This window comes from Hypomesus nipponensis, chromosome 3 (assembly GCF_054491055.1).
Source record: "Hypomesus nipponensis isolate SF chromosome 3, ASM5449105v1, whole genome shotgun sequence".
NCBI lineage: Eukaryota > Metazoa > Chordata > Actinopteri > Osmeriformes > Osmeridae > Hypomesus > Hypomesus nipponensis.
The window spans coordinates 4,996,809-5,024,492 of NC_140363.1; the positions used below are offsets into that span (position 1 = coordinate 4,996,809).

The following is a 27,684-nucleotide window of genomic DNA, read 5'->3' on the forward strand; positions in this document are numbered from 1 at the left end:
GCTAGTCCTCCACTATCCCATAATGCTATTGCGCTGCGGAGTCCACGTCAAAACTCTTGACAGCCAAGCTGCAGTCGAGTTGGCAGTGTAGCTACTAGCTGTATTGTATGAACCGGCTCTGAAGTCGATGGAAAAATGAAAAACAAAAACGACCCGTAATATCGACCAGTTCACAATAATTAATATTGTACGATAGTCGGTGTTTTGCTTTTGTTTCCGATTTTAGTTAGCTCCCTTGTCAGTTTAACCATACGTTAGAGGACGACAAACTACAGCTAGCGAAAAGCTAAGCAGCTAGCTAGCTAAATTTATATAGCCTGCGTTAGCAAGTCCGACTAACTGTCCAGAACTTGACAGCTTACAAGGCGAGAAAGAGTTATCGGCAATAACACGTTGTCTAAATCTACAAGTTATTAAACGTCTTAACGTGCTTAAATGGAGTCTCTAACTGGATGAGGAAGGTTGCTAGCAAAGTAGCTAGCTACAAGACAATAACATTATTTGGCCCGTGTTTGTTTATTTTTACGTTTCACAAAAATGTCTTGGCTTGGTGGAATCAGCTCTGGCCTGGGTCAGTCTTTGGGCCAGGTTGGAGGAAGCCTGCAATCTTTTACTGGACAAATATCAACATTTACCAAAGATATGCTGTTGGAGGGTGTGGAAGAGGTTGGAGGTAAGTCTAGAAGGTGGACTATACACTATATTTAGGATACCATGTTGGCTGTAATTCATAACTGCTGCTGTAATGTAATCCTAAAGTTCGCTACAGTAACCCCCTTGCCAGTAAACTTGTTTACAGATTGCCTTGTAATTTAATCAAAACGCCCCCCCCCCCCCCCTTCCTCCGTTTGTCAGGCTACAACTATAGTTGTAGTAAAGGCTACATAACCCAACACCCCGTATACTTGTATTTGGGTGGTACATTTTTGTAATGCCGTTCAGTCATGTTGTAAAGTTATGAACAGATAACTTTACCTAAGATAATTACAAATCAGTGCAGTTTGAGCCAGTGACAACCATGCTGTTTCGAAGCAAACAGGCTTTGACTGAAGCTAGTGACGGAGACAGGAGAACTTTGATCATGGAAGTCCAACAGAGACATTTATCTACTGTTAGACTCACAGGTCAGGTTACTGGGTCTATTACAAAAAAAATGGTCAAGCTGTCTAATGGTCAAGCTGTAATCAGTCCAGACCAGAACATAGAAAACCATGATGCTTATTTCATAATGTAAACAAAATGGTTGTGGCTGTGTAATCTATAGTGATAGATAAGATTTTCTGCAAGGAAGGCTTGTCTGTGTGCTGCTTGTACAAGCTGGTTTGTCATGTGAACCTGTTTAAGCAGATCATCTGTGTATGTCACATGCAGTGTGTACACACACAGACAGGCCAGTCCTGAGGTTGATACATAGTTATGCAGATAGAAAACCTGCTTTCAGTCTGATCAAATTCAACTGCAACGGCATTGTTAAGACCAGCCAACATTGTAGTCTGACACATACCTATAGGTTGTAAAAAATAGTGCTGCCTTTTTCACGTACACATCTAGCCATTTCCTTTAACCGTGACTGGTGACACGCATTGGTTCACTGTTGTAGCTGCTGGGCTGTGTTTGATTGGTTCACTGTTGTGGCTGCTGGGCTGTGTTTGATTGGTTCACTGTTGTGGCTGCTGGGCTGTGTTTGATTGGTTCACTGTTGTGGCTGCTGGGCTGTTTGTGAGGTGTTCTTCTGTCTCATCACAGATGCCACCACTGAACTGCAGGTGTCCAATTCCAGGCTGGCGGAGGTGGAGGGTGCGTTTGCCTCACAGAAGTCAGAGGTTAGTCTGGAGGCTCCCTGATCAGCGTGTCTGAAAGATTCTCTTGACCATGCCCTTGTTTGTCTAAGCTTTGCAGCTGATGATTTACACTCTCTCTCTCTCTCTCTCTCTCTCTCTCTCTCTCTCTCTCTGTCGCAGTATGAGCGTTTAAAGAAGATCCACGCTGAGCTTGAGGAAAAGCTGGAGGCCTCGGAGATCCAGATCAAGCAGCAGTCTACAGAGTACAGAAGCCTTCTGCAGCAGAGAGATGTACATTTACATTTATTCATTGAGCAGACGCTTTTATCCAAAGCGACTTCCAAGAGAGAGCTTTACAAAAGTGCATAGGTCAATGATCATAACAACGAGAGAGCCCCAAACATTGCGGGCAGCCAAAACATGAAGCATACATTGTGAAAAACCAAATAAGTACCAAAGGGAAGAACCATAAGAGCATGTAGTTAAACAAGTTGCAATTAAACAACGTGAACCTCAAAAAGAACAAATGTGTACCTGTAGAAAAGCAATCAACAGTAAAATATTTCAAAGCGAGCACAAGAATTGAGATTAAATTCTGATTGAATTCAGATTGGATTCAGATTGGATTCAGATTGAATTCAGATTGAATTTAGATGAATTGAGATGTGAGCAGGCGTGAGCCCCTCCCACAGTCACGCTCCCACCCCACCAGGGGGGTCCTGAAGTGTGCCGTCTGCTTGCCTCCGCAGGTGGAGATCAGCCACCTGAAAGCGCGCCAGAGCGGCCTGCAGGAGGAGATGCAGAAGTGGCAGAGTTCCACCCAGTCCGCCTCCTCCGGCCCCGCCGTGCTCCCCGTGGCCACCTCGACCACGTCCTCCTCCGCCTCCTTCCTGCCACACCCCCCCGGGGACCACCAGGGTTTCCACGGGGACCAGATGGACTTCAACGACGTGCTCTGGTCCCAGCAGGAGATCAACCGCCTCTCCACGGAGCTGCTGCGGCTGGAGGCGGAGGTGGCCCACTGGAGGCGCGTGTCTCAGGTAGCCAGCCTCATACTGTGTTTATCCCTGCATTCCATACCATGAGAAACATGACTGCATTCCATACCATGAGAAACATGACTGCATTCCATACCATGAGAAACATGACTGCATTCCATAACATGAGAAATATGACTGCATTCCATAACATGAGAAACATGACTGCATTCCATAACATGAGAAACATGACTGCATTCCATAACATGAGAAACATGACTGCATTCCATACCATGAGAAACATGACTGCATTCCATACCATGAGAAACATGACTGCATTCCATAACATGAGAAATATGACTGCATTCCATAACATGAGAAATATGACTGCATTCCATAACATGAGAAACATGACTGCATTCCATAACATGAGAAACATGACTGCATTCCATACCATGAGAAACATGACTGCATTCCATACCATGAGAAACATGACTGCATTCCATAACATGAGAAACATGACTGCATTCCATAACATGAGAAATATGACTGCATTCCATAACATGAGAAACATGACCGCATTCCATAACATGAGAAACATGACTGCATTCCATAACATGAGAAATATGACTGCATTCCATAACATGAGAAACATGACTGCATTCCATAACATGAGAAACATGACTGCATTCCATAACATGAGAAACATGACTGCATTCCATAACATGAGAAACATGACTGCATTCCATAACATGCATTACTCCCAACATAACACAACATGCATTACTCCCCAAATAACATATTGTTAGATACTTTACTCCCTACATAACGTATCACGTACATGACTGATGTTTATATCCCTACATAACAAAACAGAACATTACTGAATGTAGACCTCAACATAACAGCAATTGACAGTGCATGACATATGAGTGATGTCCCTGTTGTACCCTGCTCAGGCATCGAACGCCCCAGGGAACGGCAACGGTGACCAGGGTGAGATCCTCAAGCTCCAGCGGATCATAAACGTGAGTTTCACCTTAAAAGCCACCAGTCCAACTGTATGAACTGGTTATTCTGAAGGATGAATGTGTTGTTACTTTATCATAGTAATATAACAACAGTTGGGGGGGGGGGGGGGGGGTTGCCAGAACCCAAAGACTGAAAATGAGTTCCCTTGTTCTAAGACCTGCTTTCTTACCTGCCTGTTTCTACATCTGTTTGTCCCCCTCACCTGTAGCTTGCTCTCTCACAGTTGCATGTCGGATGCTATCCTCCTCTCCTACTCTTTCTTTATTGCCTAACGAATCTATCTCTTTCTTTCCTTGACCCTGTCTTTCTGCTTGAGCAGCACTGGTTGAAACCTGAAAATATTGTCAACAATTTCTGCATATATGCAGGTAGCAACGCTAGTGCTAAATAACTATTCAGCTGGTCGGCTCCATGACGACGGGTAAGTAGGGCTCGTGAGACTGCTCACCAAAACAACGAAGGGGAACCCACTTGTCTAGCAGATTAAGACATGTTCATGGTACCCAGCGAAAAGAAGCCTCAACTTTCCTAGACTTTTAGCTACAGCACTAACGCTGAAGTCTCGCTGATATCGCTGTCTTACCAGAACGGCGCATCTATGCGTCGTTGCTGACGTTGTGACTGTGTGTGTGTATGTGAGAGAGACGCGGGAGTGACAGAGAGACGAGGGGAGAGCAGGGGAAAGGAAATGCAGCTGAACGTATACGCTGCGTGTTTCAAATGGCGTTAAAAAAACATGTAACTACGAAAATGTGGCGGCCGCTGTCGATTCAGTGGCACACCGCCACAAATGAGTCTATGTGTGGGGAAACACTGAACAGATGTTCACGAATGTCGGTTTCATTCTGGATACGTTCTGTACGTTGTTTATGTACTTGAACTAGCGAGCCTCAGCCGCTGTCTGTTTGTGTGTCTGTGTGGATCAGGAGCTGCGAGAGGAGATGGGCAGAGAGGTGGACGAGCACCAGCACGAGCTGGCCGCCCTGCAGGACGCCCAGCGGCAGAAGCTGACCGAGGTGACGCGGCGCCACCGGGCCGAGCTGGCGGAGTACGAGGAGAGGGTGGAGGAGCTGGAGGAGCAGATCCACAATGGTGGGACGGGGTCAAGTTCCCGAACGAGTTAGTCGGGGGCTCTTCGGGGTTAAACGGTTGGACAGGGAAAACAGCGAGGAATGATTTCCTAGAGGCTGTAACTTTCTGACGGGTATATGCTCGGGGGAATAAGGAGCTGTAGTTCTTGTGTTGTTTCATGCTTTCAAGCTCAGTGGTAGAGCATTTGTCTGCAGATCAATAGTTTGCAGGTTCAATTCCTGACCTGTATGTCGCTTTGGATAAAGCATCTGCAAAATAAACCGTATTATTAATAATTAACTCTAGTAATGTTTTTGGTCATTTTCCCCCCCTAATCTGTATGTCCTCCAGCGGGCAGCGGCCAGACCTCCCTGGACTCCTCCAGAACCTTGGACCTTCAGAACACCGTCCGGTCTCTACAGGAAGGGGCGGAGCAACAGGACAGGAAGCTGCAGGAGCTGACGGCCAGTCTGGAGGAGGCGCAGAGGGGCGCAGCCGTCCTGCAGCAGGAGAAGGAGGAGGTGCGGGGAGAGAACGCACAGCTGCTGCAGAACTACGCCCGGCTGCAAGCGTCGGTGGTGGAGCTCCAGACCCGGGTGCAGGAGCAGGAGGGGAAGAACCTGCACAAGGCCCACCTGGATAACGAGATACAGGGGCTGAAGAAGGCTCTGGCAGGTAGAGTTACAGGCAGATAGAGGCGCAGGCAGGTAGAGTTACAGGCAGGTAGAGGTACAGGCAGGTAGAGTTACAGGCAGATAGAGGTGCAGGCAGGTAGAGTTACAGGCAGGTAGAGGTACAGGCAGGTAGAGTTACAGGCAGGTAGAGGTGCAGGCAGGTAGAGTTACAGGCAGGTAGAGGTACAGGCAGGTAGAGTTACAGGCAGGTAGAGTTACAGGCAGGTAGAGTTACAGGCAGGTAGATGTACAGGCAGGTAGATGTACAGGCAGGTAGAGGTACAGGCAGATAGAGGTACAGGCAGATAGAGGTACAGGCAGTTAGGTAGAGGTACAGGAAGTTAGGTAGAGGTACAGGAAGTTAGGTAGAGGTACAGGCAGGTAGAGTCTGATCAGGTATAGAGTTTGAATGCTGAGCCAGGAACTTAACATTTCTGTTGTGTATGATTTAATGTTTATATGTTTCTTTTTTTCTTCAGATGCTGAAAAAGAGATCATGAGGCTTAACAGTCTTCTTGAGGTATGGAGTCTGACTGGACACAGACTTTGAATGTTCATAGTTTACCTTTATGCTCGGCTGATTCTTCTTCTTTTTAAATACATTTGGCAGATGGCTTTATCCAAACTGACATCAGTTTACTAGTTGTTGATTTTGTTGTTTATAAAAGAGTGAACCAGCAGCAGAGGTGGAACATGCAGAAATCCTAGAACTGAACACACTCATCGGGGCCTTGAGACAAGAGAAGGAGATGATCGAACAGGAAAAGGTCACCTAAAACTCTCCTCAACTGCGTAGATGAATTGTGTTAGTCGTGTGCCCTGTGATGAGTCAAAAGCGCCGTCTTTACTTGCGTAAAACGAAACACTGTGGAACACATTTTCCTTGTTACTGAACCACAGGGTCAATGTTTTCCTGCTTTTCAGCTGGGTCTGCTGGAGAGGCTCAGGGGTGCTGAGGAGCGGGGTGGGGCAGGAGGGGAGGGGGAGGACAGCGAGGGGCTGAGGGCGGAGCTCCAGAGGATGGAGGAGGCTCTGAAGGAGACCCGGGAGGACCGCGACACGCTCATGTCTGAGCTGGAGGAACTGGACCGCCAGAACCAGGAAGCCACGCAGGTACACAGCTGGTCCGGACCCAACCCGCTCTGTTTATCAGCGTAGATAAGTAATGGAACGTTAGTCGCTTTTGAATGTGTTACATCCATGGCATTTTTATTACAGTAGGTAAATCTACACATAATTACTTTATAAATATATAGTATATATGCAATATATGATTACATTTATGTCATTTCAGCAGAGTTAGAAAAAACGTTTTCTGACATTGTGTATCATTTATATTATAATGACTGTTTTCTGTGGGTTTGTTCCTCGTTTGTGTGCAGCACATGATCTCCGTGAGGGAGCAGCTCTCTGGCCAGCTGAAGGAGTCTGAAGCCGAGTTGGCCAGGCTGCTGTCTGAGCTCAGTTCAGCCTCCGACCAGAGGGTGGCGCTGCAGCAGGAGCTGGAGGCCCAGAGGGAGAAACTGAGCCAGAGCGCCTTCACCCTGAATGACCTGCACATGGGCAAGCAGCAGCTGGAGAGCACAGTGAAGGAGCTGAGAGAGAAGCTGGGACACGCTACGGAGCAGGGGCGCGAGGCGCGAGGAGAGGCGTCGGAGCTCAGGAGAAGCCTGCAGGAGCGGGAGGAGCAGCTGTCCGCTGCCAGGGCAGACCTCCGTCAGGCGGGGGAGAGAGGGGCCGAGGGCGGGGGAGAGGAGCTGGCCGCGAAGGAGCGCGAGTTGGAGGAGCTCCGGAAGGAGCTGGCCGAGATGAGGAACTCCCGCGAGAAAGTGATGTCAGAGGACTACGAGGGGAAGATGGAGAACAGGAGGTTAAAGACGGAGGCCGAGGAGGCCGCGGGCAGGGCGGAGGAGCTGGGCCGGCAGGTGAGGGAAGGCCAGGCGGCCCTCAGCAGGTTGGCCCTGGAGAAGGACACTCGCATCGAGGCCCTGAAGCTGGAGAAGAGCCAGCTGGAGGGCGAGTTGAGCCAGGCGGAGCGGGCGCTGGCCGATCAGACCAGGCAGTACCAGAACACCGTGGAGGAGCTGACCCGGGCGCGCTCCCTGGACGCCACCGCCCTGCAGACGGAGCACGAGAGGGCCGTGCGGCTGAACCAGGAGAAGGACCTGGAGATCGGCCAGCTCCGGAGGGACGTCGAGCAGGGGGCGTCTGACCACAGGGACACCAACGAGATGCTGGCCATGACCGTGGCCGGGCAGAAGCAGCTGACAGACCTGCTCCGGGAGAAGGACGCCCTCATGGAGGCCCTGAAGCAGGGTGCGGCTGAGGCCCGGAGCGAGGCGGACGGACGGCTTCTGGCGGCCTCCAAGGACGTGGAGGCGCTGCGGCAGGCGGTGGAGGAGAAGGACAGGCAGCTGGGAGGGATGAAGGAGGAGAACAGCCACCTGAAGGAGGAGTTCGACCGCCTGAGGGACCAACAGAGCCGGCCCCAGCCCCTGGCCGAGCCGCGGACCCTGGACATCATCACCGAGCTCGAGACGGAGATCACCCAGCTCAAGTCCGCCAGGAGCAACCTGGAGGAGGAGGTCCAGGCCCTGAGGAGGGCCACGGAGGAGGAACGGGCCTCGCTGCTCGCGTCCCAGCAGTCCCTCCAGGCGCAGCAGAACGAGCTGGAGCAGGCTCACTCGCGCCACGAGCAGAGCACGCTCAACTACGACCGGCTCATCCACGCCAAGGACCAGGAGATCGCCCGCCTCCTGCAGGCAGTGGAGGGGCTTGCCGGTCGCCACAACCCGCCCCCGTCCTTACCGGAAGTGGTCATCATGCAGGAAGACAAGACCCAGTCTCTCAACGGGGAGAACGGCAACGAGAAGCACGACCTGTCCAAGGGAGAGATCGAGAGGCTGGTGAAGGGCATCCGGGAGAAGGAGACTGAGATCACCCGGCTGAACGAGAAGAACCTATCCCTGGCCAAGCAGCTGGACCAGCTGGTGGTGTCGCGGGACGAGCTGGGCAAGCTGTCCCAGACGATCGCGCAGAAGGACCGCGAGATCCAGGCCCTGCACGCCCGCATGTCCGGGGGCCCCTCCCAGGACGTGATGTTCCTCCACCAGCAGCTGCAGGCCTACGCCGTGGAGAGGGAGCAGGTCCTGGCCGTGCTCAACGAGAAGACCCGGGAGAACAGCCAGCTGCGCTCCGACTACCACCGCATCATGGACATCGTGGCGGGCAAGGAGGCGGCGCTGCTGAAGATGCAGCAGGAGAACCAGCGCCTCTCCACCATGAGCGACCCGTCCGGCAGCCAGGAGATGTTCCGCGAGACCATCCAGAACCTGTCGCGCATCATCAGGGAGAAGGACATCGAGATCGACGCCCTGACCCAGAAGTGCCAGACCCTGGTGAGCGTCCTCCAGGCCTCGGGGGGCGAGGCCGGCGCCGGCTCGGGGGGCGTGAGCAGCAACCAGTTTGAGGAGCTCCTGCACGAGAGGGACACGCTCAAGCAGCAGGTGAAGAAGATGGAGGAGTGGAAGCAGCAGGTGATCACCACGGTGAAGAACATGCAGCACGAGTCGGCCCAGCTGCAGGAGGAGCTGCTCAAGCTGCAGGGCCAGGTGTCCGCCGACAGCGACTGCAGCACCAAGCTCTCCGTCGACTACTCCCGCCTCGTCCAGAGCTACGAGCAGAAGGAGAGGAAGCTGGGGAGCCTGAGCCAGGAGCTGGCCCAGGTCCAGCAGACCATCAGCCAGCTCAGCACCACCAAGGCCGTCCTGCTGGGGAAGCTGGACTGCGTGTCGCCGGAGCCGCCCCTCGCCGACCCGTCCCCCGGGCCCTCCCCGGCGGCCGAGCCTCCGAGCCAGCAGGGGGCGGCGGCCGCGCTCTGCGAGACCCAGCAGCGCGAGCTGCAGTCGCTGCGGGCGCTGCTGGCCGAGAGGGAGTCGATGGTCAGGACGCTGCAGGAGAACAACCACCGCCTGGCGGACTCGGCGTCGGCGTCGGAGGGCGAGCAGCGGGGCCAGGCGGAGGAGGCGAGGCAGGCGAGGGAGCGCCTGGAGGCCCTGCAGCGCTCCGTCCGGGAGAAGGACCTGCTCATCAAGTCCAAGGGGGACCACCTGAGCCAGGTGAGCGAGGCGCTGAGGAACCGCGAGAGCGACAACGAGGTGCTGAAGCAGGCGGTCACCAACCTGAAGGAGCGCGCGCTGATCCTGGAGATGGACGGCAGGAAGCTGAAGGAGGAGAACGAGGCGGTGGCGGCGCGCTCGCGCGAGAAGGAGTCCGAGTTCCGGGCGCTGCAGGAGACCAACATGCAGGTGTCGCTCATGCTGAGGGAGAAGGAGTTTGAGCGCTCCGCCATGAGTGAGAAGACCGCTGCCATGGAGAAAATGCTGAAGGACAGAGATCAGGTCAGCGCTGTTCTGGAAGTAGCTTGAATGTTTTTCTCCTTCTATAAATAACACTTTTAGGATACCAAAGAGTTTTCCCCAAATGTACACGTATGTATGTATTCACGTACTCTTAAAATGAATACATTACGTTCACGATACGTACGTCACATTTGTATAAACTTTCGCCTTTGCAGTGGCTCATGGTCCCTGGTTTTCATGGTAACCACTGAAATACTGCTAGAACTGCATACTTCTGGTCCCAGATGATCTTGTGCCCTTCCTATGTGCACCGTTCCTACTGCTCCTCACACCACTATCTTAGGACTCCTTTACTACCTGCACTGTTCCTCCGTCCCCCTGGCTGGACATGCCTGCTGAGTGTGTGTGTGTGATGTGACTGTCTCTCCCAGGGGAAGAGTGTGGAGCTGAACCAGCTGCTGAACGAGCTGCGCTCCATGCAGGAGCGGGCCGTGGCCTTCCAGCAGGAGAGAGACCAGCTGATGCTGGCGCTCAAGCAGAAACAGATGGAGACCACGGCGGTGCAGGCCGAGGTAGGACCCTGGTGCACCAGAGGGCCGGCGCAGCTGTCAGGCCCTAGACTCCTTTGGACTATTATTTGTTCATTAGTTGTTGTTGTTGTTTTTAATTTGATATTTTTGATGTGGAGGGCAGATAACTGTAAATAAATCACATTTCCTGACTTTTTTATAAATAATCAGCATTGCAGTGTCACACTTGTTGACATAAATAACCTTCCTGTCCCTCACCCCCCCCCCCACACCACACACACACACCACACACACACACCACACACCCACACACACACACACACACACAGTTGCAGCGCATGAAGGACAAGGAGCAGCGTCTGAACCTGGAGCTGGAGCGTCTGCGGAGCCACCTGCTGGAGACGGAGGACTCGTACACGCGCGAGGCGCTGGCGGCCGAGGACCGCGAGGCGGAGCTGCGCCGCAGGGTGAGCCTGCTGGACGACAGGCTGGCCACCTCCTCCAGCGCCGTGGAGAACGCCAGGTACCTCCTGGGGCTCTGAGGCTCCGGTCTGCTCTGTACCTGGTGGTGGTTGACAGATGTGGTGGGAGTTTGGGGTTGCGGTTTCTGTTGTGATGCACCACTCTTTTTAACGCTGATAAAATGTGTAGAGATTCAAATCTCCTTAAAAAAAACGTTTTAGTACCTTTTATCCTAAGCAAATTACAAATCCATATGATGATGTCTGACCTGTAACTGTACTTCTATCTATACAGTCAGTCATTTAAACCTCCCCCCCCCTCCCCCAGCCAGCAGGCCAGCCTGCAGGTGGAGTCCCTGCAGGAGCAGCTGAGTGGGGTGGTGAAGCAGAGAGACAAGGCCCTGCTCCAGCTCCACGCCTCCCAGGAGCAGGTCAACCAGTACGCAGTCTCTCTCTCCAACCTGCAGATGGTGCTAGAGCAGTTCCAGCAAGGCACGTTCACGCCCCTCGCAAACACACCAAAACAAACTTGCACATGTGTAACTTTATACTGGTGTGCACCGTTTGCATGTAGCTTTGGATAAAGGTGTCAGCTGAACGAACGCAAGCCGAACACAAGCCAAATGTATTTATCTACCATGTGGTACACCCAGCCCCATCCTCTACCACTGAGCTATACCAATCCCCACACCACGCACGGCTAGGGTGGAGGGGTTTCATGTAGTAGCGTGTGGGTTTCATCCCTGGATGTTGGTGGCTGTTTGAGTGCAGGCCCAGGGTATGTGCTGACACCTAGCCCCGGCTTGCTGTCGCGTGTGCGTTCACAGAAGAGAAGGCCATGTACTCCTCAGAGCTGGATAAGCACAGGAGGGAGAGGGACGAGTGGAGGAGGAAAGCCCTGCTGCTGGAGGACAAAGCTGCTGCTCTGCAGGTCGGACGCCTACACACACACACACACACACACCATACACACACACATCATACACACATCACACTCACCTACACATCACACACACACTCACATCATATACACATCACACACAATATCACACACTCACCTACATACACACACACACACACAGTCACATCATACACACATCACACACACCCTCACCTACACATCACACACAATATCACACACTCACCGACGCATGCACACACACACTCAGTTCATTCCTCTTTAAACCAAGACTCCAGCTGTGTCATCGATCAGCATCATTCAACTCCCCTCAGTCATGGTGACTACACCACACGCCTTATGTTAAGCACATCTTATTTCTATACGCCACAACAAAGCATTGAAACACTGATCTCAGAGCAGCACAGGGGGTCTGATAGTGGCTCCTCTCGGGTTCCCAGGTGACCCTAGACGAGGCCAACGCAGCTCTGGACTCGGCCTCGCGCCTCACCGACCAGCTGGACCTGAAGGAGGAGCAGCTGGAGGAGCTGAGGAAGCAAGGTGAGCAGAGGGGCTACCTTCCTCAGGATTTCCCTTCCAGATGGTGTCCTCACAAGACTGTGGTGCCACACACTGCCTCGTAGGGGTTAACTGTTTAACTGTGTGCTGCCAACAATCTTGTCTTCACTCCTGTCTCAGTTTACTGAACCAAGTCCTGTATAGTTTCTGTGTCACCAGTGGTCTTAACTTCACATCGGATTTTAAAACCATGCAGAACGTTGTTCAGTAGAGGAAAGGGAGCTTGGTTTTAATCCATCTCAAACAGCTCTACTGTAAAAGTGTGGTATGACCTCAGCTTCAGACAAGACAGACAAGTTACTGTACCCAGATCAGAACTTCTCCTCCAAAAGGTGTCCTCACAAGACTTTAATGAAACATTCATAAATGTCTTCTCAATTCAGTCTTTCATCGGCTGATTTATGTCTTGGTTCAAAGACTGGCTTTCCCCCGCTGGCTGGCCTGAAGATGTTGTGGATGGTTGGCACATTTCTGCGATGCCTCGCCGTCATTCTCCTGACAGAACGTATTTTCCTATTTCATAGTCTGTGCTGACTACCAGGTGCTTGGTGAACAGCAGGTCTCTCCTGTGTTCCATTCTCAGTGCACTAAAGCTTCAGCAGAGCAGGCTCCTTTCCAGAACCTTCTGAAGGCCTCTGGCATTCCTCACGTGTTCCACACTCTCGTTTCTCATGTTCTTATCAGAGCTTAAACAACCACAAACAGAATAAATCAGATTAAAACACCAAACCCCAGCACCCCTGAGGGAGATTTTCCCACGTATTAGTTCAGTTCTCCAGTCGTCTGCTGTCGCCCTATCAGGAGCAGACGTGGGTTATTACATCAGGAGGAATGCTTGGACACGCTGGTAGTCGCCCACCCCCCACTGCTCTCTGCCACCCCTGACATCTGTGAGCGCATGTATTTGTTTAACTAACTGTACATGGCCGGGGTACAGTATATTTACCTACAGGACTGGGTACAGTATATTAACCTACAGGACTGGGTCCAGTATATTGACCTACAGGACTGGGGTCCAGTATATTAACCTACAGGACTGGGTCCAGTATATTGACCTACAGGACTGGGGTCCAGTATATTTACCTACAGGACTGGGGTCCAGTATATTTACCTACAGGACTGGGGTCCAGTATATTTACCTACAAGACTGGGTCCAGTATATTTACCTACAAGACTGGGTCCAGTATATTGACCTACAAGACTGGGTCCAGTATATTGACCTACAGGACTGGGGTCCAGTGCGAAGGTGGGGGGCCCTGAGACAAGCGTGTTGTTGTTGATGTGTTGTTGTTTTGCAGTGGACGTTCGTCAGGAGATGTTGGAGGAGGCCCAGACCAAGCTGATGAGCCTGCTGAACACTACAGAGGGAAAGGTGGATAAGTAAGTGGACAATCTGCAGCAAGAGCATCTGCTGGACTTACTCTGTGCAGTATTTATGCGTCACTTCGGATACCTTTTCAAATATGGATTCATTTAGCACCTTTATCCAAATGCATTTATGGGGGGAATTGGACCTGTGGGGGATTTGAATCTGCAGCCAAATGCTCTAGCACTGAGCTATTCCCAGACCCTATTGACCTGACCAGAAACTATATTGATGTAACAGTATGAACAGTTGTTGTCTCTTCAGCCAGGGATTCTTTTTTGGGTCCAGTTGAGTGACCCGCCTGTTGTGTGCCCTCTCCCCAGGGTCCTGATGCGCAACCTGTTCATGGGCTACTTCCACACGCCCAAGAACAAGCGAGCAGAGGTGCTGATGCTCATGGGAAGCGTGCTGGGCCTGGACCGGGAGGAGGTCATCCAGGTGACGCCATGCGCTCCTTTTATCACCTCTTAGGTCCCTCTCCCTCCCTTTCTGTCAACCCTTTAGTTTTATACATGTTTGTCTTCAGTTGCTTCTTTTTCATGTTTGACCTTTGGCTGGCTCTCTCAGCAGTGGCAGCAGTGATGGAGCCAGTAAGGCCTCTGTACTGCCACAGTCCAGAAACGGTCAAGTCCATGTAATGTTAAATGCATAGCTGATACGGTTGACTCTATCCAAGCCAAGATGATTATGTTTCTTATCCTTCGTAAATTTCAACCAGGTCATGTTTTCATTGGCCGCTCCTTGGTAGCTGACTGTAAGGGCTAGTGAGCTACACTCATTCTGTAGAGATTGAGAATGACTTCCAAGGGTAGGTAAATAATACTGTATACTGTAGTTGGGTGATTATATTATGTCGTCTTGGCAGTAGGCAGTATAAGTGAATCATCCATGTCTTCATCGCTGACGTACAATAACCTTTCAACACGTGAGTTCTGAAGTTAACAGTAACCCCAATGTAACCTCTTTAGACGCGCGCTCTATCAAATCCTCAACAACTGTTCCAGAATCTGGTTGTCATTGGGGCATTTTCCCTGCTGAAGCAGGGTTACAAAATATAGTCAAATACATTTCACACTAGGATTGTTCTGTTCTACTTAGTTTGTTAAATTGCTAATATGAACAGCTATGTTCAGTAGACAGTGTTCAATAAACATACAGTGTTCAGTAGATAGACAGTGTTCAGTAAACATACAGTGTTCAGTAGATAGACAGTGTTCAGTAAACATACAGTGTTCAGTAGATAGACAGTGTTCAGTAGATAGACAGTGTTCAGTAAACATACAGTGTTCAGTAGACAGACAGTGTTCAGTAGATAGACAGTGTTCAGTAGATAGACAGTGTTCAGTAGATAGACAGTGTTCAGTAGATAGACAGTGTTTCGTTTTAATACTGTTCAGTGGATGAACTGTGTTCAGTAGTCAGTGTCCAGTAGACAGTCGCTTGTACCTCCAGCTGCCCTTGAATCCAGTCTGGGCTCCACGAGCACAGAAAGCATTTCCTCATCCAGCAGGCTCCCCCGGGACCCCATCCAGCTATGCAGAGCGGATTACCCAACAGTCCTAAAGCAAAACAGACTGGAGGATGAGGGCTAGATGAAGACCCAGTTGTCATCACTATTTTTTCCACTTCCCCCTCTTTTCTTCTCCTCTTCTTCATGCTTTTGAATTTTTCCGCTTGAGTAGTGTTTACAACTTGTAGCGTCTCTGGAGGCAGACCTCATATTCAGAGCAGGGCTCAGTAGAAGAGCAGGCCTCAGTAGAAGAGCAGGCCTCAGTAGAAGAGCAGGCCTCAGTAGAAGAGCAGGCCTCAGTAGAAGAGTAAACCTCAGTAGCAGAGCAGGGCTCGGTAGAAGAGCAAGTCTCGGTAGAAGAGCAGGGCTCGGTAGAAGAGCAAGCCTCAGTAGAAGAGCAGGCCTCAGTAGAAGAGCAGGCCTCAGTAGAAGAGCAGGCCTCGGTAGCAGAGCAGGGCTCGGTAGAAGAGCAGGCCTCAGTAGAAGAGCAGGCCTCGGTAGAAGAGCAGGGCTCGGTAGAAGAGCAAGCCTCAGTAGAAGAGCAGGCCTCAGTAGAAGAGCAGGCCTCAGTAGAAGAGCAGGCCTCAGTAGAAGAGCAGGCCTCGGTAGAAGAGCAGGCCTCGGTAGAAGAGCAGGGCTCGGTAGAAGAGCAAGCCTCGGTAGAAGAACAGGGCTCGGTAGAAGAGCAGGGCTCAGTAAAAGAGCGGGGCTCAGTAAAAGAGCAGGCCTCAGTAGAAGAGCAGGCCTCAGTAGAAGAGTAGCGCTCAGTAGAAGAGCAGGGCTCAGTAAAAGAGCAGGGCTCAGTAGAAGAGCAGGCCTCAGTAGAAGAGCAGGCCTCAGTAGAAGAGCAGGCCTCAGTAGAAGAGCAGGCCTCAGTAGAAGAGCAGGCCTCAGTAGAAGAGCAGGCCTCAGTAGAAGAGCAGGGCTCAGTAGAAGAGCAGGGCTCAGTAAAAGAGCAGGGCTCAGTAAAAGAGCAGGCCTCAGTAGAAGAGCAGGCCTCAATAGAAGAGCAGGCCTCAGTAGAAGAGCAGGCCTCAGTAGAGGAGCAGGCCTCAGTAGAAGAGCAGGCCTCAGTAGAAGAGCAGGGCTCAGTAGAAGAGCAGGCCTCAATAGAAGAGCAGGCCTCAGTAGAAGAGCAGGCCTCAGTAGAGGAGCAGGCCTCAGTAGAGGAGCAGGCCTCAATAGAAGAGCAGGCCTCAGTAGAGGAGCAGGCCTCAGTAGAGGAGCAGGGCTCTTGGTGGAGAGCTGACCCAGTGTCTGTGTCTCCAGATGCTGGATGAGGACGGCCGTCATGGAGTAACTGGCTGGGTGTCCAGCTGGCTGGGGGGCAGGGCAGTACAGAGTGTCCCAAACACCCCCCAGAGACCCAACCAGGGTCAGGGCTTCAACTCGGTCAGTCCACACACACGCATGCATGCACGCACACACACACTTATACGTACGCACGCACACAAAGTCACACACATTATCTTCCTGTCAATCTACACTAAACCCTGTTTGAAACACACCTTGGGCACCTTTGTGTTGCAGTCATTCTCAGAAATGTTTGTGAAGTTCCTGGAGGTGGAGTCCACCCCAGCCCTGCCCCCAGCCAGGCTGTCAGTCCACGACATCAAGCCCCTGAACCCCACTCCTCCAGGCAGAACCAGCAACTCCACCCCTCTGGGAGGTACTGGCACACTAACTCAGTCACTCAAGAAACCTCTTCACCACCAAACCTGGGCCTTAAGCAAACGGTGTTAAATGCTTTAGTGTTTCCTAATTTGTCTTGCCTGCTGTTATAGACCACATGGCTCAATAGCCATAGTGCAAACTGTGAAGCAAATCAAAGGCACCTCATATTTACGTTCTCAGATGACTTGGCCCTGGTTGGATGCCGAGGCTTCCACATAATGACCCCTTTGTCTCCTCATCTGACCTCTGACCCGTTTGTTCTCAGGAGGAATGGCAGCCGTCAGGAGAGCCGGGGAGTCCAACCCCTTCCTGGCCCCGCGGTCTGCTGCAGTACCCCTCCTCAGCAAGGGGGGCGCCACCTCCGGGGGAGCAGGGGGCCACCTGCTCATGAAGCCCATCTCAGACGCCCTGCCCACCTTCACACCCGTGCCCGTGTCATCCGAAGCCAGCGGTGGCAACGTGCTCAAGGACTTACTCAAGTAGTGACGAGAGAGACGGATCTGGGGGTCCTGACATGTCCATCCAGACATCTCACCAAAACAATAGATCCTGATAAACACACACACACCCTCTCGGTTTGGATTAGTTAAGTCTGAAAAGATTGAACTGAAGAACTGAAAAACTGTTTGTTCCTTTGGAAATGGCTGTTGAATGCATATGGTGTTCTCTTAAAGGGGGGGGGGGGGGCTGTGTAAGGGTTCAGCACAGTGTGGTAACATTACAGGCCTTAAATAAAGAAGATCTGCTGGCTTCCTGTATGCAACAGTGCAATAACTATCATCTCCTGTGTATGTGAAGGAGGCCTCTGAGTATGCTACAGAACTAGTGGTTATTTACAACCACAGAAGATTTTCTTTTTTGTTTTTTTTGTTTTTGTTTGGCATTTATTCCCTTATTTTATCCCTACTGTGTGATCTGGCGTCTGACACAGGGTTGCCTGGTGCTGTCTGGAACCAGCCTCGCCTGCAGATTTATGTGCCTCTGTGCATCTGGTAAAACTATACAGACATTTCTGCTAAATCTTGGATTTTCCAGACAGCTAGACGGTAGTATGCTACATAGTGGGGTGATTATAGCTGTAATTATGGGTGTGGTTTGATCAGAGGACTTGGACTATAAAACTGCAGTTTAATGGCAGGACTATTATATAGTTATATATATATATGTAAATGGGTGATTTTTCATATTTATGGGGGCTTAGTGCCTAACGTTTTTGCTATTTGGAATAGTGTATGATTTGGTTTGTAAATGATGAATACAAATATATATTTACAAGTTGTAAAACTGCACATTGAAAGGTTTACAGATTATGAAAGCTAGCCAACGGTGTAACATGACAAAAGACTGCAGAATGAATGTTACAGACGCTTCTCCCTGTAGACAAAAGTATGAAAAGGGGTCCTGGTTGTTCAGATTCTTGTTTAGAAGTGGTTAAAACAGATCAAATCACCTGAAACTGGAGGGTATTGTGTTGAGTAGGAGGCACTTTTAAGTATGTTGCTTTTCTGATGAAATAAAGATATCCCCCTACAACATATCTGTCGCTTCAATTCAACCAGTTGTGTTCTGTTGTCATTTTTTCCCCCCGTAATTTGCCTAATTTAGGATCTGTATCTTAACTTAATTATGCAAATTACATCCTTATGGTCATTGGTTTGGTGTTCATTACATGTTTGTTCTTTACTGCTGTCAATTCTTTTAGAAAGTCTTACTGTGGTTGTAATGCTTCCTTAAACTGCGTATCGGACAGTGTTATTGATGTAGCCTATATTGCATGAACAGATCAGAAGTTCTTCACGGTCTCCCATCGTAAAGACGAATATGTCATTCTTACACAATAACCGGAGCTTTCGCAGTCATCATGACCCCCTCCAACTACTCTGGGGTAGCTTTACGCTCGCCTCCGTTCGAGGGGGCTGTCTTTCCGTGATTGAATCCAGCTGTTGTCAAAGTGCTCGGGGGCCCCATTAATTTGCAACGCAAAGCAATCTGTAGAGCCGACGTAGAACGGAAAACATAGAACAGTTCGTTTTGAAAGACATTCCTTGTACAATTGGTCAATGTACCGAAGTTGCAGGTCGACGAGACAGCGGTTAATCAGAACCTGGTGTCGACTTTCGCGTAAAGGCGCATAGTCTGAGTTTGGGGAGCGCCACATGCGCACTGGCATATCACGTTCGCTAGAGTAGCCAGAAGATCAAGGGGAGTTTACGGGTCGCGAGAGTCCCTCTTTCGGGAGTGATCAAGAAAATACATAATGCTTTTGGACGTATGTGGTGTTAGGGTCTGGACTTACTCCAGGTCAGTACAATGCGTTGCTTCTTCTGTTAGGTTGCTTCATCACTGAAGTGACTAAAGTTGAGTTTTCTTAGGAACTACAACTATGCGAGTTTTCTTATGACTTCAGTAGCCGTCCTATTCTGAATCTTAAAAATATCTCTAAACAGTGGAATCTTTTCACTATGGAGTGGAATGTTAGCTCATTTGTTTTTAAACTTGGTCAAATTTTTGAATAGATCTTGTACTGAAACTTTGCTCCAATTTTCAGAATGTTGACAGCTCTCGTATTTACATTGTTATGTATCAGCTATGGGAATGGTCAGGTAAGATGACTTTATTTCAGTAAAACCTTGACACTTGTCTGTGTGCATGGATTTCATTCATTCAGTGATTGGGCAGCAGTGAGTGGATATGCACCTTTTAGGTCACGTCCACTGTAAAAGGAACGACATTGTGTGTTCTAGGTTGTTTTTAGGGCTGTTTGCCATGACAGATCAGTAAAAGAGCTTATTGGTGTTTCTCCTTTAGACCTGCACAGAAGGCTTTGCCTACGACCGCAGAGCGAGGGTGTGTGTTGGTAAGGTCACCTCACTCCTGTGTTCTCACAGCTGTTCTGAGTACACAGTGTCTTTCTGAAGATGATATCCCACAGTTCTTGTAAAGTCTGTGCCCGAATACTTTTCTGAATGAAGCAGCCTGTGTGTCTCTGAATAATTAGGCCTATGTTTTTAATCCAAACCTATTTAGTTGTAGTAGCCTATGTAGTATCCTAATGTGTTTCTCAATTTCTCAGATGTGGACGAGTGCCGCACGGTACCACTGCCTTGTCGAGGAGACATGCTCTGCGTCAATCAGAATGGCGGCTACCTGTGCATCCCGCGGGGCCTCTACAGCCAGCCCTACAGACCCGACACACCAGCAGTCCCGGAGCCGGCTTACCCTGACACATCGGCGGGTTTCCCCCCCGACACGTTTCGTCCCCCGCCTCCAGGGCCCGTGGAACCCAGCTACCCGATAGTCAGCCGCTCCGCGCCGTGCATCCTGGGATACTCACTCGGAGAGGATGGCACTTGTAATGGTGAGTGCGCTGTCAACTTGAATTGAGCTGTTTTGAGTCAGGAATCCAAAGACTGTATCAACCTGAGGGGTCAAACTCGTTTCCGTCCTACGTTGCTCACCTTAGCTCTGGAAAAAAGTTTAATCTGGGTAGTTTTCCAACGCAGTAGATCAACAGTAGCATACCCTTTAAAATCCAAGACGATACTAAAGGCAAATCATAAAGCTGGCGACTTGGATGTCTGACAAAACTCGGTCTTGCAGAAACCGCAGCAGCAATGGTGGGTTTTAAGTCAATTTCGAAGTGAATGTGTTGTCGTGAATACCGCGCATAGCATTGACCGCACGGTGGGGTGTTTATCTCATCACACTGCAGTCTGTTATTGCGTTACTGTCCAGGCCTAGCTCTCTTGCTTTGCTCCAGTCTGAGTGCGTCTGTTCCCTGTTGAGTGTCAGCTGGTAGTACAGTAGGCCGTTGTATGTCTCCACACCCTTCCCCCCCCTGGCTGGAAAGGGGTTGCTCTCTGCTCATCGATAGAGGTGGCTCAGTGGGAGGTCCAAGGCATCAATTGAGCTTGCTTTCAACTGATGCCAACAGCCCCGTAACCTCCAGCTGCTCTCCCTGCCTCCCCCTCTCTACCTCTCTGTCTCCTCTCCTCTTCCTGCCTCATGTCTTCTCTGCCTCCCCTCCTCTCTCTGCTCCTCTCTGACTCTCAAGGTTTTTTTTTTGCCTCTGCATCTTTTTTACTCTCTTGCCTCTTCTATTACCTCTCACTACCCCTCTTTGTCTCGCTACATCTCTACTGCTCTAGCTCTCTACCTCTCTATTACGCTACCTTTCTGTACAACTGTACCTCTCTCTACCACACTACCAATCTACCTCGCTAAGTCTCTATACTCCTCTACCTCTCTCTTACGCTCGACCTCTCTATTTACCTCTCTCTACCACTCTTTCTCTCTACGTCTCTCTACCTCTGGCTCCACTCTTGGGTCACACTGCCCTGTTTGGTTAGATAACAACAGACCACTGGTCTCTGATCTCATAGATCACAGTCACACTAGTAGTTCATCTGTGACATAAGCTTTTATAACTATTCACATCAAATCACCTACCACACTACATTGCATTTATTACTAGTAATTAAATATTTTAATTGATTCTTTGGTAAGTCTGTTTTGTAGCACGCCTTTCAATGTGGATTCCAATTCTGTAAAACGTATGTTTTAGCTTGTAGCGGTAGCAACCACAGACTGTGCGCTCACCTGGTGACAAGCTGCTGGTTTGAACACACTCTTAATCTTTCTGTCTTGACCAACCTGTGTCATTGTCATTTGTGCAGATATCATTCCTGTAAGTCTAATCCCTACTCAGACTTTTAATGGGTTGGAAACACTCAGAGGATTTGCCCTAAGCCGTGTTTGGGGAAACCACAGGATTGCTCTTCAGCCATCTGCAAGGCCCATCAGGCAGAGATGAAGTCATTTGTTGCCAGATCTGAACTGCTTTGGCAGGGCACACACCAGTGTGGAGGAACTGGGGGGAGAAACTGGCCTACAAACCTGTGTATATACAGTATGTGTGTGTGAGACACAGTGAGAGAGAGACAGAGAGAGAAAGAGAGGGGGGGCTATTTTGTGTGTGTGTGTGTGGGCATGTGAGAGAGAGAGGTGATGTAAGGAGTCGTTGAGTGACAGAGTTGGGCTGTATAGACTCCTTGCCTCTGCTTGGTACAAACCTGGCTTTGTCTCATAGTCTCTGGAGGGCCACTTCCAATAATATCAACAGTTTCTTTGGTCTGGCAGAGTGGCATTACATCTGTCTTCCCTTGCATCAACTGAAACTGTTGACGCTGTGAGGACTTCCTGTTGATTCCAGTAGTTGGCCTTCATGACCAAGCAGAAGAGTTATATTACTAGAAGGGAAAAAATGGTCGGCACAGTGTAAGACACCGTACTTGAAGTTTCACTCAAGAAGTGTAAATTACCCATGGGGCAATTTAGAGTTGAATCTGGATGACAGAATTGCTTTGTTTTATTTCTGTCACACGTGCTCTTTGAGTCTCTCTCTCTCTCTTCCCACATATGTCTTCTTCTCCAGGGTTCATCTTCCCTGCGTGGGGCCCAGTGCAGGCCAAACCAGCTGCCTTTATAAGGAGCTGAACTGAAGCGCTCCCAGAGTGCGAGACCCAGCTGAACTCCCTGGGGTTTGGCCACACATGTGCAGCACATGCTCTCCTGCCTCAGAGGGGGCTGGAGCTGCTAACCGCTAGCAGGTGCTGGCCTGTGTTGCTGTTGGCCCTCGTCCGGGCCGTTGGCCCTCACTGGGCCCTGGTCGTGGACCAGGCTGGGGCCAGGCCAGCGGTCACTAACACTATCAGGGCTTATCACACTCAGCTGCCTTACGACTTACGACTGACTTCACAGTCCCACCAGACCCCCGCTTCGGGTCTCTGTGAGTGGGTGACTTCACTGTCTGAGAACCATAAACAGAGCTTGGAATTCAGATGTGTGATTTCCACATAAGGAAATGTGCGTCTTGTTGAGGAGTGTGTGAACCGCTGGAGGAGAGCTGGTGGAATTCCAGCCTCGGATCTCTTATCTCTAAATATTTGAACTGGAAATAAATATGCTGAGTGTGAGATAAGGGTCTGATGATCATTCAATACTGCAGGGTCAAAAAGACTACCTGGGACAGTCAGTACAAGGCTTTACAGTTTTGCAGTGTTGATGATGACCTTGTTACCTGCCCTCACACCCCCCCCCCCAACACACACACACACACACACTCACAACACCCCCTCCCACATACATGCACACACACAAAACCCCTTCTCTCACACACACACAAAGCACCCTCTTGCACACAAGCATTGCGGGCACACGCACACCCACGCCTCTGACAGCCGTCCCTATGTGCTGCTCCTCCAGACATCGATGAGTGTGAGGCGGAGTCGCACCAGTGTAACCCCACCCAGGTGTGCATCAACACGGCGGGGGGCTACACCTGCTCCTGCACCGAAGGCTACTGGCTGGTGGGGGGGCAGTGCCAGGGTGAGGAGTCGTCACTCACTATCCACGTGTGTTTGCTTGTCACCGCCAACAGCCAAATGTAATGTTTCGTATTGTGGTTGAGACTATTTCCATTACCGTATCATGTCATTGTGTATGGCACACATACTGTGGAATGAAACGGTGTTCTCTCTTTTTCCCCTGTCACTTACCTGTGGGAGCAGATATTGATGAGTGTCGCTATGGATACTGCCAGCAGCTGTGTGCTAATGTACCGGGCTCCTACTCCTGCTCCTGTAACCCTGGCTTCATCCTCAACCCAGACATCAGGACCTGCTCAGGTACACACACGCACACTGCTCCTGCAACCCTGGTCTCATCTTCAAACCGGATAGCATGACCTGCTCAGGTTGCAAACATCACTAACCTCTAAGCACTGCAGGATGGGACATCATTAACCTCTAAGCACTTCAGAATTATGACATCACTAAGCACTTTAGGATGTGACATCACTAACCCATAAGCACTGCAGGGTGTTACATCACTAACCGGTAAGCACTGCAGGGTGTGATCTCACTAACTTCTAAGCACTGCAGGATGTGACATCACTAACTGGTAAGTACAGAATGTGCATAATGAGGATGGTGAGGATGATGATGACTATGGTGATGATGATGATGGTGAGGATGATTGTGGTGAGGATGATGATGATGGTGAGGATGATGATGATGAGGATGATGGTGAGGATGATGATGACATGATGGTGAGGATGAGGATGAGGATGATTATGGTGATGAGGATGATGATGATTCTGTGATGGTGAGGATGATGATGACTGATGATGGTGATGGTGAGGATGACTCTGTGACGCCCCCAGACGTGGATGAGTGTGAGGACGAGCCCTGCTCGCACGGCTGCTTCAACACCTATGGATCCTACATGTGCAACTGTGACGAGGGATTCGAGCTGGCGTCCGACGGCACTTCCTGTATCGGTAAGGATACTGTACTTACATTTATTATTGTGTTATTATTTAGCAGACGCTTTTATCCAAATCAACATACTGTTGAAAGAGTGTATGGGTCCAGACGGTGGAAAAATCAAGGCTCAGAAGTGCACAGTTGTAACTGTATCCCTTACTGTGTCAGACATGTTTGGACATGTCCTACGTGGGATGTGAAGTGTTGAACCATTCTGCGTTCATGACGAGAGCGAAGCGCTCTGCGATACCAGCGACTGACCACGGTGTCCTGTGATTGGGGGGGGGGGGGGTGTAGAGCTCAGTGGTAGGGCGCTTGACGCCAAATCAAGAGGCCGCAGGTTCAATCGCTTTTGCCCAATCACCTTGGATAAAAGCGTCTGCTCAATGAAAAGGAATATCTTGTGGGGTGCTAACGGTGTTCTGCGTTGCCTGTAGACTTGGACGAGTGCAGCTTCTCTGAGTTTCTGTGTCAGTACAGATGCGTGAACACGCCCGGGTCCTTCTCCTGCATCTGCCCTCCTGGTTACTACGTCTACGAGGACGGACGCAGCTGCGAAGGTAACCACGGCAACGCCACCTGACCCCTCAGCCTGAAAACGGTTACGTCTGAAAACGTGTAATACCAGAACGCCAAAGAGACATTTAAGTCAGTTGGACATTTAAAGAGTCTTCCTGTGTAGGCCCCAATGTGCTTTTGGCTGTTTGGTCGGATGATCCAATGTCAGGATTCTTTCTGTCATCTGTGTTTGGGTCTTTGCTTGCTGATACAATGTTTCTAGACCTCTAGTGGTCATATTTGGTAATACGGTGGCTGAAGTTGTTAATAATGATTTTGATTTTTTACCTCTAATGGATATCATTCGTGTCATAAGCTAATGATGATGTTGTTGTTGAATGACGATGATGATGATGATGTTGATGTTGTTTTAACGGACTTTAATTGTTGTGTGTTTGATTTTAAAGATTTCAATGAATGTGACACTGGTAACAACACCTGTACAACAGCACAAGTATGTTTCAATTTCCAGGGAGGTTACACATGCCTGGATCCTTTAACATGTGAACAGCCTTACATTGAGCTCAGTGACAAGTGAGGAGAATTCTCTTTCAGTTTTTACATACGTGTATGAGAGACTATGAAACGGCATCCATCATCTCTTGGGTCACCCTGAAATATGTCCGATAACAACCATCCTTTAGTGAAACCACTGGAGTCAAGTTAAGCACTCACTGTGATGTATGTGATTTAAATTTGTGCTTACGCTCGTCCGATATTGATCCAAAGTGTCAACTTCACCCCCTCCCCCCTTCCTCCCGCCCCTCTTCCTCCCTCCCCCCTTCCTCCCGCCCCTCTTCCCCCTCCCCCCCCAGCCAGTGTATGTGTTCAGCTGAGAACCCTGCCTGCAGAGACAGGCCCTTCACCGTCCTGTACCGCCACATGGACCTGTCGTCTGGCCGCAGCGTGCCCGCAGACATCTTCCAGATGCAGGCCACCACGCGCTACCCCGGGGCCTTCTACATCTTCCAGATCAAGACGGGCAACGAGGGCCGAGAGTTTTACATGAGGGTACGTAGGGTTAAGGCCCCTGGGTCCTGGAAGCAGGGCTGGGACACTCTGGGAGGGTGGGATGGATGGGTGGATGGATGGATGTACAAATGGATGGTTGGATAGATGTATATATGGATGGGTGGATGGATGGATGGATGTATTGACATTTCATTCATCCTCGAGGATAATTGCGGAAAAGGGGTTCACTGTTACAATGATCTACTGTAATCCAGTCCGCACCTAACTACCAACCAGCTGTCCACCTGTGTAGTGTTGATTCTCCCTAGACTACACTCTGAGGCGTCCCTCTGGTGTGTGTGTGTGTGTGTGTGTGTGAAGGCACACGAGGTGCATGGCCAGTAGGTGGGGCCATAGGAGTGTGAAGGGGAGGAGGAGAGGGAGGAGGTGGGGAAGCTTTCTGGAAACTGCAGTCAGAGGAGATTCTGATTGCTGTGGCATCCTCCAGGCCAAATTAATTTGCGACTATTTGTTTTTTGGTGTGAAAATATATCATGCCTCGACAGATGGGATATGGAGTACCTCAAACTCTGTTTGCCTTGAGAGAGCTGTTTGATTTTGGCGTCACCATCGCACCTGTCCTTCGAAGGGACGATACTTTGTATCAACACTACATGAAAGATAAACATTGTTCTTTCTCTTTCACTCTCGCTCTTCTCCTCGTGTTACGCAGCAAACCAGTAACGTCAGCGCCACGCTGGTCCTGTCCCGGCCCCTGAAGGGCCCCAAGGAGATCGTCCTGGACCTGGAGATGGTCACCGTCAACAACGTCATCAACTTCCGCGGCAGCTCCATCATACGGCTCACGATATACGTCTCCGAGCATCCTTTCTGAAGAGCCTCAAACTCCATACACCACCACACACAGCATTACCTTTCTGAAGAGCCTCAGACTCCATACACCACCACACACAGCATTACCTTTCTGAAGAGCCTCAAACTCCATACACCACCACACACAGCATTACCTTTCTGAAGAGCCTCAAACTCCACCACACACAGTATTACCTTCTGAAGACCGTCAAACGCCATACACATACATTATCCACTGCCTTTCCCATCCTATCATACAGCATGTCTTATGGATTCAAGCATTGTCATCCATCTCAGTACACCTTCCACCTTTGGTCTGGGTGTATGAGACATCGCCATCACTCATCTCATCAAGATTGATTGACGTTCATCTGCTTGGAGGAAACAACTGCTGTCTGGTTCAGTCCACCTGACTATTCTACAGGACACCAAGCTCTCCAGCAGCCAGACCTAAATACTCACTGTTACTATGTTCCATGAAACCAGTGCTGTCTGTATGACGTCTGTCCTGCGTGCCGTTTGTTGTGTACTCGCATCACTGTCGTTTCTGTTTGGCTTTCTATGCTTGAAAGAAGCTGTGAAACGAGCTATTAACGTGTGAGTTGACATATTAGTGAAATCACGTAGCAGCGGCTTGTCTCTTGTGTTTCTTATCAAGCCATCAAGGAATATAGTTTCTAAACTTTGTATCGAGCCACACCGCTCTGCTCTCATTGGTATTCAACTTTGAGAACGTAACAGAAAGCTTAGATGAGCATGTTTGTACACCTTGATGTAGCATATTCCTGTTATAGAGATGTCTGAAATCCACAAGCAAGTGAGGGATGACCTGGGTTATAAACCACGAAGTTTAAACGATTTATGTTTAATAATATGATTCGCCATTTTACAAAATGTTTTGAATAAAGCAGGGTTAGTAAAGATTGTGTGTTCACATTCTGCTTCAATGAGAACTTCAAGTGAGCCTGGTCAGTAAAATAAATATATGTACTGGACCTGAAAGCTGTGAGATGAGCATTATTTCTGTCCGTTTTGGTTTTTGTAGATGTGAAACGAGACATTT

The 27,684-nt window shown here is 49.9% G+C and overlaps 2 protein-coding genes across 2 annotated transcripts; both read left to right on the forward strand.

Moving 5' to 3' along the window:
- The first annotated feature begins 67 nt into the window (after nt 1-67).
- Nucleotides 68-18,447, forward strand: trip11 (thyroid hormone receptor interactor 11). Its single transcript, XM_084684671.1, has 21 exons — nt 68-673; nt 1,747-1,823; nt 1,962-2,072; nt 2,531-2,821; nt 3,718-3,786; nt 4,717-4,882; nt 5,213-5,536; nt 6,015-6,055; nt 6,204-6,302; nt 6,460-6,648; nt 6,918-9,935; nt 10,328-10,468; nt 10,756-10,949; nt 11,216-11,379; nt 11,715-11,818; nt 12,247-12,346; nt 13,663-13,744; nt 14,054-14,168; nt 16,510-16,632; nt 16,771-16,909; nt 17,180-18,447. Exons 1-21 carry the CDS (start codon nt 538-540, stop codon nt 17,395-17,397), a joined length of 5,901 nt encoding a protein of 1,966 aa, XP_084540797.1. The 5' UTR covers nt 68-537; the 3' UTR covers nt 17,398-18,447.
- Nucleotides 18,448-18,690: 243 nt separating this feature from the next.
- Nucleotides 18,691-27,623, forward strand: fbln5 (fibulin 5). Its single transcript, XM_084684691.1, has 11 exons — nt 18,691-19,215; nt 19,463-19,517; nt 19,723-19,771; nt 19,988-20,272; nt 23,179-23,301; nt 23,484-23,600; nt 24,137-24,253; nt 24,677-24,799; nt 25,205-25,331; nt 25,613-25,808; nt 26,482-27,623. Exons 1-11 carry the CDS (start codon nt 19,172-19,174, stop codon nt 26,641-26,643), a joined length of 1,398 nt encoding a protein of 465 aa, XP_084540817.1. The 5' UTR covers nt 18,691-19,171; the 3' UTR covers nt 26,644-27,623.
- Nucleotides 27,624-27,684: the final 61 nt, after the last annotated feature.

Excerpts from the sequence above, each read along its gene's own strand:
- trip11 (XM_084684671.1), top strand. The coding sequence starts at position 538 with ATGTCTTGGCTTGGTGGAATCAGCTCTGGCCTGGGTCAGTCTTTGGGC. Across the intron at positions 1,824-1,961 it reads TTGCCTCACAGAAGTCAGAG|TATGAGCGTTTAAAGAAGAT; the intron begins GTTAGTCTGGAG and ends TCTCTGTCGCAG. Across the intron at positions 14,169-16,509 it reads ACCGGGAGGAGGTCATCCAG|ATGCTGGATGAGGACGGCCG; the intron begins GTGACGCCATGC and ends CTGTGTCTCCAG.
- fbln5 (XM_084684691.1), top strand. The coding sequence starts at position 19,172 with ATGCTTTTGGACGTATGTGGTGTTAGGGTCTGGACTTACTCCAG. Across the intron at positions 19,216-19,462 it reads AGGGTCTGGACTTACTCCAG|AATGTTGACAGCTCTCGTAT; the intron begins GTCAGTACAATG and ends TCCAATTTTCAG. Across the intron at positions 20,273-23,178 it reads AGAGGATGGCACTTGTAATG|ACATCGATGAGTGTGAGGCG; the intron begins GTGAGTGCGCTG and ends CTGCTCCTCCAG.